This window comes from Mirounga leonina, unplaced genomic scaffold (assembly GCF_011800145.1).
Source record: "Mirounga leonina isolate KUSES-001 unplaced genomic scaffold, KU_Mleo_1.0 Mir_93, whole genome shotgun sequence".
NCBI lineage: Eukaryota > Metazoa > Chordata > Mammalia > Carnivora > Phocidae > Mirounga > Mirounga leonina.
In genome coordinates, this window is record NW_023270854.1 from 7,544,593 (window position 1) to 7,557,848 (window position 13,256).

A 13,256-nucleotide genomic window follows, 5' to 3' on the forward strand; every position below is an offset into this window, starting at 1 on the left:
TTTGTATACTTAAAATTCTAGTAGTTTTCAGGGTCTGAACTATTTGATTTAATTATTCTTTTTTAATAGCTTTTGAATTTTACATTGTAGAAATAAGTAAGATGTGCTTGTTACCTAAAAGTTTTCAAATAGTTCAGATGTGTAAAGTAAAAGTTTAAAGTTTCCTCTTCTAATTTCAACACCAGGTGTAACTATTTTTAACGGTTTGAGTTGTGGATACCTGCTCTGTATTTTTTTTTTCAAAGATTTTATTTATTTATTTGAGAGTGAGAATGAGAAAGAGAGAGCACGAGACAGGGGAGGGTCAGAGGGAGAAGCAGACTCCCCACTGAGCAGGGAGACTGACGCGGGACTCGATCCCGGGACTCCAGGATCATGACCTGAGCCGAAGGCAGTCGCTTAACCAACTGAGCCACCCAGGCGCCCACCTGCTCTGTATTTTTAAAACTACAAAAATATTCTTTAACTCTTAGTGACTTCTTCTTTTTTGTCTACAGATATTAAAATGCATGCTGTGGTGAAAAAGTTACACTTAATTGACAAGATAATTGAGTATTTAAATGAATGTGTAGGTCAGGATGGTGAGGTAAGACTAACAGTATATCTAGACATATTTTTACAGATTGGTATTTTTATTATTCAGATCTGAAACTAAATTCAGCTGAATTTGGGTAAGTACTTGGAGATTAAATCCTGATTAACACCGAGTACCTTGTTTGTTTATTTATTTATATATTTATTTTTAAGATTTTATTTATTTGGCACTGAGAGAGAGAACACAAGCAGGGGGAGCAGGAGAGGGAGAAGGAGGCTCCACGCTGAGCAGGGAGCCTGATGCGGGGCTCGATCCCAGGACCTGGGATCATGACCTGAGCCGAAGGCAGACGCCTAACTGACAGAGCCACCCAAGAGCTCCCTTTTTTTTTAATTTCTAAGAGGCGGGGGGTTTCCCTAAAGGAAAACTAAAGTTTTTTGGGATGTGTAAGCAGAAGTATATACAAAGCTTATTTTCAGTGGAAAATAATTCTTAATATTTATTTGCATTTTTGTTTTACACAGTTTTGATGAAAAAGCATAAAATTTAGAATAAGTTAATATTAGAGTATATTTTATCTTGCCTTAGAAGTGATGATAGTAAAATACCTGTGTTTTCCCTTCTGGCCAGGTCATAGAATGTTTGATTCAGCCATGCCTCACGCTCTTGAGGAAAGTTCTGTGTGCCGACCCGGTCATGCGCGTGGCCCTCTCACAGCAGTCTTCTCTTTTGACCCTGTTATTCAGAGGTGAATAAAATAAAGTCTGCTAATAATGGGATCAGTCTTAAGCTTTAAGTGTTATGCTTTAACTGTAGGTCACATTTACTTTCTGTTTTACTAACAGAATAACAAAGTTTTTTAGTGAATGTGCTGCTGAGAATATCTGTTGCAATGGAAAGTGTTTCTTTTGTGGAAATTTCCTTGTAATCCTGTTACTGAGGAGACCTCAGAGCTGAGAAAGGCTGAAGCCTCTGATTGGTCTTAGCACATGGATGTGGCTTTCATCTGGTGCTCAGTTAACCTGTTATCTATAAAGAGAGCAGGCTGCAGCTGCTGTCATTATGGCCTTCTCGCCCATATCTGTTTCCACAGTCTTGGTTTGCTTGTGCCTTTACATCCTGACCTGTGGTGTGGTATCTGATTATGTCATTAAACTGACAGTAAGAGTGTACATCCTGTCTGTGTGGAATGGGAACTAGACCATCCTGAATGACTCTGAGCATTAGTTTATTATAGAGAGTGATTTTTTTTTTTTTTTTTTACCCATTTCAGTTTGGTTGTAATTTACTAATGTGTTTAGGTAGAAAAATTCCATGTAGTTTTGTTCTCTTTTTCTTCCTTCTGACTGTTTCAGTAGAGAGCTTGGTAACGTTCTGTGTTATGTTCTTTCTTAGAAGTTTAGGCCACTGCTTTTAAATAATTCTACAAGATGCATCTTGATCAAATGTCTCAATATGCTTAACCTTGTTAATTATTATAAGTGATATTTATGTTCAAAATATTACTAGAATATAGGTTAGAATATAGTCATTTTATTTTAGCATTTTCATTTCTTCCGATGCCTTCAGCTTGCCAAGTGAAAAGGACACAGTTCATTTAATGTAAGCATTGAATATAAGCATTGGTAAAGGTCCAAACCAGGTGAAGTTCTAAACAGACTCAGCATGTCCAGGCTCATGCAATCTTAAATAGTGTATAAAATTTTACAATTTTTAATAGATCTGGAAGAGTAGCAGTTGTGGATCTTGAGTTTTCTTTAGTCCTGTTAATTATCTTCCTAATAACCTCACTCAGTAGAATTTAGTCCCTAATTTACCTTTTCTTTTTTCTTTTAAAATTTTTAAAATTCTTATTTTTATAATTTTGATTTAAATTATTCAAGCATTCATGAGCACTTACTAGATTCAAAGGCACTTTCTAAGTCAGCAGCATCTGTACCCTTTTAGTATTAGCAATTTTTCTATTTCTTTGATGTTTGTGAGAACTATTTCAGTGAGTCTGAAAATGAATTATAGCATCTCTTATTAATGGATTTAGTTTCAGGGCAAAATTAGTTTTTTTTTTTTTTTAAAGATTTATTTATTTATATTAGCACATGTGTGTCAGCAGGGTAGAGGAGGGGCAGAGGAAAAGGGAGAGGGAGAGAATCTCAAGCAGATTCCTGCTTAGCACAGAGCCCCACTCAGGCCTCTATCCCACAACCCTGAGATCATAACCTGAGCCAAAATCAAGAATCGGATGTTTAACTGACTGAGCCACCCAGGCCCCATGGCAAAATTAGTTTTTTAATCAAGTACTCTACCAGGAAATTCATTCCTCAGTAAATATTTATTGAGTACATGCTATGTGCTAGGTACAGCACTAGACCCTTGAGATATATTGATGAGCTTGGTAAATGACCCTCTTGAAGCTTATGTTATAGTTGGAGACTTCAACAAATACACAGTAAGGCATAAAAATATTTATAATAGTGGAATTCCTGGTGCCAGAGGGAAGTGTTCCTGAGCAGATTGGGTGGTGGGAAAACATCAGAGGATGCTTCCAGGAAATGTGGATCCAAGCTGGAATTTCAGAAATGAGTGGTTCAATTAGAGGGGGTTGATTTCCAGATAGAGGGAGTCACGGTTATGTGTGAGAGAGAACGTGTGTTTGAAATGGTGGTTGGTCAGAAATGACTGGATTTTGGGGGCTTCTGGGGTGAGGGGAAGATGATGAGATGAGGCACGGAGGGCAGTTCATGCAGGGCCTGGTAGGTCACAGAAAATGGCACTGAGAAGCCATTTAAGATTATTACACTGAGAGTAATGTGTTTTAGAAAGATTATTCTATCCACAGCATGGAGAATAGATTGAAGGGGAGTAGCAAGTAATCTGCCAGACACACTGCTTTTATTATAAATTTTATGTCATGACAGAATCCTACCCCGACAGAATTGCATGGTGAGAACTTAACTTAGAACCCATTTATTACACCATTTTACAGTGAGGAAATTGAGATCTAGAGAGATTTATCGACTTGGTCAAGGTCATAACCAGATAATGGTGGAGGCAAGAGAACAACCCAAACTTCCTTACCTTTGTTGATTTGTTTTTGTTTTAAATAATTGCAGAACTTCTACATCCTTATTGTAAAAATTTGAACAGTATGGAATGATATAAAGTAAAATGTCAGAAGTTTTTTAAATTTTCTTTTCTTTCTCAGTTTCCCCAAAGAAGAATTTGCTAGGTATTGCTTGGCATATATCACTTAGAATGATCTTTTCTTTACACTCATGTTGTATTTTTTATGCTATATACTTAAGTATTGTGTTGCTTTTTTCCAACCGACAATGTATTTTGAATATCTTTCCATGTTATTACATGTGAGTCTGCCTTCTTAAAAAACACAAGATCAGAAAACTATTGCATAGTGTTTCAGAGTTTCAGTTTGCCATATTAATATTTCTCTCAGATTTAACTGTAATAGTAATCTTGTTTTATGATCATCTTGTGCATACTCTGTAATTGGAATTGCTGGGTCAAAGAGATTTTACAGGATATGATTTGGTTCCCCTCTACATCATTCCCACCAGTGGTATTTAAAAGTGCTTATTTTCCTCATAACCTTGATAACACCGAATGTGTCTCTTTTTTAGTTGTTTAATATTATTGGTGAAAATATTATCTCATTGTTTTATTTTTTATTTTTAAAACATTTTTAGTGCAGGTGATTATCTTTTCATGTATTTATTCAAATTTCTTATTCTATGAATTGCCTATTTTTCTGTTGCTTTTACTTTTTTTAGTGACTTGTAGAGTTTCTTTATATAACATAAATATAAACCTTATGTCTGATTTTATGTTGATTTTCTTCCAACTTTTGTATCCTTTTTACTGTATTTATTATTATATCTTTAGCCTTAAGTATTTTATGGAAGTATATAAAGCTTTTCTATTGTAGCAACTGAGGTTTCCATCATGCTCTAAAAGGAGGGCCTTCTCCAATTCTGAATGCAGGATTCTAAATAGGCTTCTGTTCTTTCTCTTAACATGTTTATAGTGTTGTTTAAAAAATTTAGATCTTCATGTAGAACTGATTTTGATAAATAGTGTAAGGTAGGTATCTAAATCTATTTTTCTTCATATTATAGGCAGTTATATTGCAGTAATTTCTTAGGTACTTGGAAGTATGATAGCTCATCCCACTGATATGAAGTGTCTACTTTATCACATATTAAATTCTTACATGTATTTGTTTCTTTTTAGCTCATTGCTGTTTTTAATCATGTCAATTACATGTTGATATTATCCTTTTCTTAAGGTTAGGAAAAGTATCTTCTTTTGAAATTAATTTCTTCTTGCTACTTTCCTGGATTTGCTAACTCTGTATTATGTTATTATTCCTGTGTGATTGGTATCACCACCGTACCTATTTGATTAGAATTTCATAGTTATCAAGCACTGAGAAGTCGTAGCATTAGGGATGGTACCGAGGTGGAAACTAAGGCTTATTAACGCTACAGTATTTGACCAGGCCACTTTACTACTAGTACGTGATGGTGCTAGCTTTAGGTCTTATTAGTTCAGAGCAGCTTCCTTTTCCATTATCTTGTAATGAACAAGACATACGAATTAAAACAACACCAACACAAACATGGTGTTTTGAAGGCAAACTCAAGTTCTATGACTGTATGTTTGTGGGAATGGGCAGAAATGATCAAATAAGGAGATCTCTGAATGAGCAAACTTTAGCTGGAGGTAAAGGACTTGGCAGACCTCCCTAGAAACTACATCACTTTGCTTTTTTGAGAAACTGAAAGTACATAGTATCTAGTGAGTGGATGGGCAGGTGCGTTTCCTGGACCGGCAGCGTGTGGGATTCACAGACTCCAGCCCAAACCTGCTGAAGCAGAAACTGTTTTAACAAGCCCTCCTGACGATCCACATATGTCAGTGTATCTGGGTTCTTGTTGCAATTCTCTGAGAATGACATCTCTTCCCTTGGAGTTAAGACATTTTAAATTTGAAGTTCATTTTTCTAGAGGTAAAAATATTTCATGAAGTTATGCTTCTTTTTATATCTTAGTTTCGTTGATATTTCATGAAAATTGTGCTGTTGTGACTGAAGTCGGAGCATTATTTTGTCTTCTGTTATTTGATGAAGTATCAAGAATGGATATGTGGTGAGCTATAAGGATTGTAAAACTTTTTTACTCTTAATTATAAGGTTTCTGATGCAATCTTATAGCAATGTATGGAAAATTTCTGAATTATGAAGCTTATGCTTTCCATTTTGGTTTGAGTAAGCAGTATCAAAGAGCCTATTGGCTCAGAAAGTCCCATGAACTTATTTATTTATTTATTGTTTGTTTGTTTGTTTGTTTGTTTGTTTATCAGAGAGAGAGAGAGAGAGCACAAGGAGGGGGAGAGGCAGAGGGAGAAGCAGGCTCCCGGCTGAGCAAGGAGCCTGATGCGGGACTTGATCCCAGGATCCTGGGATCATGACCTGAGCTGAAGGCAGACACTTACTGACTGAAACACCCAGGCGTCCCTCCCATGAACTTTTAATTTGAACATTACTAAGCATAAAATTTAAAAAATTCTGCAGTAATTTTTGTCATTAATACATTTTTCAGTATATACTTTTCTTTAATATTTTATTAAAAAACCTTTGGGAAGATGTTTAGGATGGTAATATCTGACTAACAATGACCTTAAGCAAGATCCAGTGGGAGGGGGACACAGATTCACCTGCCAGTACAGTGCCCACATTAAATGAGTAATTTATTATATGGACTTCCTAAGCACTAGTTTACTCTTTAGAAGCAAATCTAGGTAGTAGAAAACGTGTTGTAACTATACAAATGATAGAGCCAATTGCAACTCTTATTTGGAGATTCAGTCAAGGAGCAAATTGTATTTGTTGGATAAAACCATGGTTTACTCATTTGTTTCTTTCCTTTTGTGTGTGTGTGTGTTTTTAATGAAATAGGTCTGTTAATCCTTCCAATAAACCTGCACCTTCGGTCTTCAGTTTGCCTGTCTCAGTTTTTAGAAGGTAAATGATTTATTGTTTTGACTTTTTTTGAAGGTAAACGGTTTCAGGAAGGTTCATCTGGTATTTAAATCACATGACTTGTAGTGTTTTAATGTTTCCTCACAGTGGTGCTTCGGAGAGTTCAGTAAATTCATTTCCCCTTCCCCATCTTTCCATCTGGATATGGTTCAGGTGTACAGAAAAGTTCGAAGAACTATGCAGTGAACATGTGCTTACTCTCTTGCTTACTCTCTCAATGTATTTATTTATTTATATGTAATTTTTCTCTGATGCATTTGAAAATAAGTTTCAGACATAATTTTACTTCCCTCCTAATTATTCCAGCATGTACCTGCTTAAATTAAGGACACTCTCCTATATAACCACTGTACCATGCATATTCACATCTAAGAAAATTAAAAATAATTCTATAATGTGATCCAATTTCTCAAGTTATATCCAAAATAGTAATTACTCTTGGAGGAGAGCAAGGGGAGTAATTGATATGAAAAGGGAACAAAAAAACTTTCCGAAGGGATAGAAATGTTCTGTAGTTTATTCTGAGTGATGGTCATACAAATGAATGCAAATGTAAAAATTCATCAGGCTATATATAAAAAGAAAATCTGTATAATTTAAAGATAAGTAAATTATGTCTTAATAAAACTATGATTAATTTATAAATAACATTCCATAATTTGGTAGGTCTTATGACATGTACTATAATCATTTTCATTGCTGTATAATACTCTTTTGTTGTATTTATTTACCACAATTTATTCATTCTCCAGTCAGAAGGTATTTGGGTTGATTCTGGGTTTTTGTTCCTGTATCCACTCCTATAAACATGTATGTTTCCTGGTATAGTGTGTAAGAGTTCCTTTTAAATATATTGTTCAGAGTGAAATTCCTTGTTTGTAGACATCACCCACTCTTCATGGTCTTTAGATTTGGCTAAGTAATCAAACTCACACGACTTAAAATAGGCCTTGCTTGGAATGAGATTCCGTGTGTGGGTGCTGGGAGCTGTCTCGGCTTAGAAGACCCGTGTGCTAGTAGGAAATAACTTCTTGAGCTGAGGGTGCCACAGGCATAGTTTCCAGGTCCCCACAAAACATGTCACGTGTAAGAGCCTCGGCACTAAGCATTGCTCAGGGCTGCGGTTTCCCATCATGCGTTTATGGTTTATTCCCACACCTCCCAACCCAGACGTGAGAGTCATCTTTACCGTAAGCACAAACAACAGCTCAGTAATATTGTTGACATTCCATATCTATTTGGTTGTCCTGGGGCAAAGGGCCAGAATTCGCTCAAGATAAAATTTGTCCGTAGAGAAGAACCAAGGTTTTGTTATTCCTTTACTCAGTAATGTTGTCATTTTAAAAATTGTTGCCTGTCTGGTGGATGTGTAGTGTTTTTTCAAACTGGTTGTGATGTATTACCCTGCACTTTTCATTCCTTTCTTCCTTCTTGTTCTTTAGGCTTAATTTGCAGTTCATTTTCTAACTTACTAAAGAATTCCCCATTAATCAGTTGCCTTGCCTTTTTTTATTCAGTGCAAGTCCTTTCAAGTGGGCTCTGTGTCCTTTTGTCAAGGCCCCATGAGTTTGTTAATATTTTCTTGTGTTTTTAGTACAAAGAAATATCCAAGAATCACCTTTTATTTCCCTATTTGAGACCTAGTGTTAGCCATTTATCTAAGGATTCTTGGTTACTTTTGTGGAAAATTTCAATTTTTAAAAGTATTTTCTTAAACTATTCAGCCTGCTTTATATGTAGAACTCTCCCTTAGCTTCTTTATTGAGACACGTGAAATGAAAAAGCACAGTAAAGTTCCCCTGAGAAATCTTACCCAATTTATCTAATATTAGTCACAAATATGTGAATTAGGGGTTTGGGATATGTTTTTTTACCAAAATTATTTTTTAACATTTGAACATGCTAGACGTTATTGTCCTGTAAAACACTGTTAAACTTGGACTGGTTTAAGAGCTGTTGCTATTGTCTCTGTTCTTATATCTAAAAATATTTCTGGGTCTTCTTGGTGACACTGGTGGTTGAGTTTATTGATGATGCAGTTGTGTTCAAGTAAAAATATTAGGTTGTGATTTTGTCACTTAGTGATTCCTGTGAACATGAGGCAATTCATTTAGTCTCTTTAATACTCATTTTGATTATCTGTAAAATGGGTATCAGTGCCATGCATGGAACTGAATGAATGGTGGATAATATACAGCGTTTGGCATAAAGTAGGTGCTCATGTTCGAGCTGAAACCCTTTATGTGTGACTCACTGTAGCTGCAGGCCTTGACCTGAAGGGGCATTAGTCATCTCTGCTAGCAACCCCAACACAACACAGAATAAGGAAGTCTTCACGCAAGAGTTTAAAAAGTATTTTTGGGAGTTTAGAGGACGGCAAAAGGATAAATGAAATAATATGTACAGCATAACTTCGAAATAGGGGCTATGAGAGTGAACTCCGTTATTGTGAGAACTAGCCCTCATTTATAGCTCATCCTTTTATCGTAGTGTTTAAGAGTTGCAAAGTTCATAATCATTTGTATACGTTTTCTTTAGGTATCATCTACCAGCGCGTGTAGTTGGCCACCATGCTGTGAGTCCCTACTCCATAGTTTTGCCATTTCCTGCTGATTGTTTGGCCTTGAAGCCGGTCTCAGACATGCTGAGAGTAGCTTGGAACTTGTCCTGGTATCACGGGAGTGATAACCTGCTGAAGCAGACGCATTCGGAACCTGAAATGCAAGAGTAAGCTGTTGTGCTTAGTTGAAAAAGTGTTCATCTTTAACAAATTATAAGTAACTAGTTTGGTTTTATTTTTCCTTTAGGTCAAGTGGCTTTTTTACTTGCTACCATCTGATCTTGTTTTTCCACTGATTATTATAATTTTTACTTTGTTTTAAAGATTACATGTGTTCATTACTTTTTAGAAACTATCACACAAGGAAATTTTTTTATTATTATTATGTTATGTCAATGACCATACCTTGCATCATTAGTTTTTTTTTTTTTTGAAGATTTTTATTTATTTATTTGACAGAGAGAGACACAGCGAGAGAGGGAACACAAGCAGGGGGAGTGGGAGAGGGAGAAGCAGGCTTCCCGCGGAGCAGGGAGCCCGATGTGGGGCTCGATCCCAGGACTCCGGGATCGTGACCTGAGCCGAAGGCAGACGCTTAACGACTGAGCCACCCAGGCGCCCTGCATCATTAGTTTTTGATGTAGTGTTCCATGACACAAGGAAATTTAAATTAAAAAGCATGTGCTCTGTGCTGTTTTAGAGATTATATAAAGTTTGGTTAGTTATTATTTTTAAAATTTTTATTTAATTTTTTTCAGAGAGTGCGCACACACAAGCGGGAGTTGGGGGGCTGGGGGGCAGGGAGGTACAGAAGGAGAGGGAGAGAGAGAATCTTAAGCAGGCTCCATACCCAGCACAGATCCTGACACAGAGCTCGATCTCACAACCCTGAAATCATGAACGTAGCTGAAACCAAGAGTCAGACCTTAATCAACTGAGCTACCCAGGCACCTCAAGTTTGGTTAGTTAATGGATATAAATCTCTAGGGAAAGTAGTCTGGATTAGAGTCAAATTTCAGTGAGTATATATATAAATGTTATCATTGCTCTGATGATGATGTAGATTACTTTGGAATATCCTAATATTCTGATCTATCATTGCTTTCTTGTTTGAATGAAAGTTATATTTCTGTAAGCAGGAAAATGTCAATACAAACACTTAGGATGCTAACATAAAACTCTAATTGACAGATATATACCAGATTTTCTTTTGGCCCTGAGTCAGCCTTTAAAATGAAGATAAAACAGTTTTTTGGAGAGAGTTTATAATAAACCTAAATGTGAACTTTTATTTAAATAGTTTTATGTTGCTCCTCCTTTGTTTCTTTTTGTTTAGATTTTCAGATGCATTGAAGTTACACACAGAGGACACCCTTGCTCTGCAGGTGACACACACAGCTCGTGCACTGAGGGACTGTCTTCGTTCCATCGTCGAGGCTGCAGCTCACAGGGAAGTGAGGGCTGCTTTCACAAGCATGAGTTTTTATCTTCTGAATGACAGGCTGTCTTTAAAGGGTGGTGCTGGCCCATGTGGGGTGACCTTGAAGTGTTTGTCTTGGCACACCACACTGAACAGGTCAGTATATACAGCTCAGGGCTTCCAGTTTCAAAGAGCAGGATTGAATCGTATTTGGGTCTATCTCCGTATCTTTGAAGATAAGAGCATGTATTCTTGTTGCTATCGTTAGAGAAATGGTTTTTTTTTTCAGTAAGAAAAACTGGGATTTTCATTATGCGTAGTAAATATCTAAGAATAGCAAAAGAGAAAAATTTTCTTAATCACTGCATTTTGGAATTAATAATAAACAATACCGTTTTTATATCCTATCAGAAAATCTTATTTCACTATCTCACAAAAGCAGATGATTAGGATAAGACATGGTTGAACAAAATGAATGTTTATTGCTGTCCACATTATAAGAGAGCCAAGACCATTAGTGAATTGACGGAGAAGTTTGGTGCACCTGCAGTGGGCTGTTTTGCTTTTGTTTTGTTCTTAAGAAAATTCTCCTGCTTTTCTTTTTACCCTGAATTTCATGAAGTTGATTGCCACGTGTGGAGATCCTTTAGTAGTTACTGGGAAGCCTCTAGCTCGTAAATTCCACGTTTCACTGGTAGCAGATGGCTGCATCGGAGACAAGACGGACAAGCAGCCATTGCCAGTAGCTTTCCATTTTAATCTTCATGTGAATTTAGTGTAAGATGTATAACTTTCTATTAAACATAATGTGTGCAACTTTCAAAGTGTGAGGTTAAGTGAATTTCCGAAATGGGGACTCAAAATGGGTCGCTCACAATTCAGATACCTAATTTGGCTTTTCCGCTGGTGTGTGTTGGAATCAGCCAGTGCTTCCTTGTGAGAGAGGTGGCAGTTGAGTATCAGGGTTTTTGTAAGTTAGTTGTTAAAACACAGCCATTCTTAAAAATGAAATTGCATGAAGTTAGTTAAATTCTAAGAAAAATAAAAGTAATGATTATGCGAATATCATCACTTCCTGATTATTTTGCAACATGTTATTGACACCTGTGTTCTTGAGGTGATTCATACCTATTACGTCTGTTGTGAAAAGGCCACACAATGGTGTCCTGCTGTGTTGTCTCTCTGTGTTATGTTGGTGGCTCGCAGTCAGCAATGGGGGAATGTTTGCACTATGAAAACTGGCAAACACAAGAAATCCTCCCACTCCTTACCTGGTTGTTAAATATTTATCAGCACACCACTTACTGTAAAGAGCTAGAAACCATGATAATTGTCGTTTTTATTGTAGGTTTTTACAGGTACTTCCTGCTTGCACTGAGGATGAGAAACTGCTAATCGATATCATACATTTTTTAAATAAGTTATTGAAGGAACAAAGAAAAAACTCATCAGTAGAACTTCTAAACTGGCTTCTAGAATTACTTCTTAGACATGTAAGTGTTATTAAGGAATTGGATTTTAGGTGTGAGAAGTAATTTGTAAAAATTAGTAATGCTATGTAATGAAAAAGCATAATTTTTATATAGCCCATGTTTAGTAAGTAGTCTTCATGTTGTATGAAAGTGTTTACTTAAAAGTTTGGAGTAGAGAAGATTTTTTCCAAGAAGTTACATAAGGTAGAACCTATAAAGAAAGAAATCTATAAATATGATTACTTTATAAAAATAACGTGGCAGTGAATAAGACAAAAAACCTGTCCTCATGGAGTACATTCCAGGGGGTGGAATGGACAGAAAACAAAGATTTTCTGCAGGTGGGAGCAATAAGTGTGACGAGGAAACATAGATAATGAGACAGAGCTAGGCAGGCATGGTGGGATGCTACTTTAGACATGATGGTCAGAGAAGGCTCGCCTCTTTGACTAACATTTGGCCAGGGCACTGAGTTCAGTGTGGGAGTCAGCCATATAGGTATCTAAGGGAAGAGCGTTCTAGCCAGAGAGGAAAAAAATGCAAAAGCACTTAGTTGTCAGGGCCATGTTTGAAAAACAACTAGAGGTCCATGTGGCAGCAACAGGATGAATAGAGTATAGTGGTAGGAGATGAGATCAGAAGGATATTCAGAATCAAGCTCAAATAGAACCTTGTAGGCTATGGAGCTTAACCTATATGAGAGAGAAAGCAGGTGGAGGGTTTTGAGCAGAAGAGTTACATGCTGTGACTTAAGTTTAAGAAGATCCTGGCAGCAGCTGTCTCTGGAACCATAGGTAGAATGAATGGAAGCTGGGAGGCCTACAGTAACCCAGGGGAGGGATGGTGGTAGCTTGGCCTAGAGTGGGAATGGGCGAGGTGGTGGAGAAGGCAGCTCTCTCGCTCTCGCTCTCTCTCCCCCTCCTCCTCCTCTCCTTCTCTCTCTCTCTCATATACACACCTGTAGGACTGTGACTAAGTGTGGAAATTATGGTCCTGGACTACAATTTAAATGTTATGAAAGATGAAAAGCAAAAATAACATCACTAACAGAAGCTTGGAGATGAAAGGGGTAGATCAGATAGGAACATAAAATACGTCCAAAATACCGTAAGCTAGGTGCTATGTGTACATGACTCTGTGATTGGATTTTGTATTATGTTCTTTGATATGCCTGTGTTTTCTGAAAAACTACACTTTTAAATTATCATAGCAAG

General features: G+C 36.8%; 1 protein-coding gene across 4 annotated transcripts in view; it reads left to right on the forward strand.

The window, feature by feature from the left end:
- The window catches only part of RTTN (rotatin), a 152,266-nt gene that overhangs the window by 51,138 nt on the left and 87,872 nt on the right, over window positions 1-13,256 (forward strand). For all 4 annotated transcript variants that reach the window (XM_034996118.1, XM_034996119.1, XM_034996121.1 and 1 more), the window contains 7 exons: window positions 498-586; window positions 1,166-1,283; window positions 5,601-5,697; window positions 6,507-6,572; window positions 9,129-9,317; window positions 10,487-10,726; window positions 11,919-12,063. In XM_034996118.1, coding sequence (XP_034852009.1) covers window positions 498-586; window positions 1,166-1,283; window positions 5,601-5,697; window positions 6,507-6,572; window positions 9,129-9,317; window positions 10,487-10,726; window positions 11,919-12,063 — 944 coding nt within the window. The remainder of the gene's footprint in view (window positions 1-497; window positions 587-1,165; window positions 1,284-5,600; window positions 5,698-6,506; window positions 6,573-9,128; window positions 9,318-10,486; window positions 10,727-11,918; window positions 12,064-13,256) is intronic.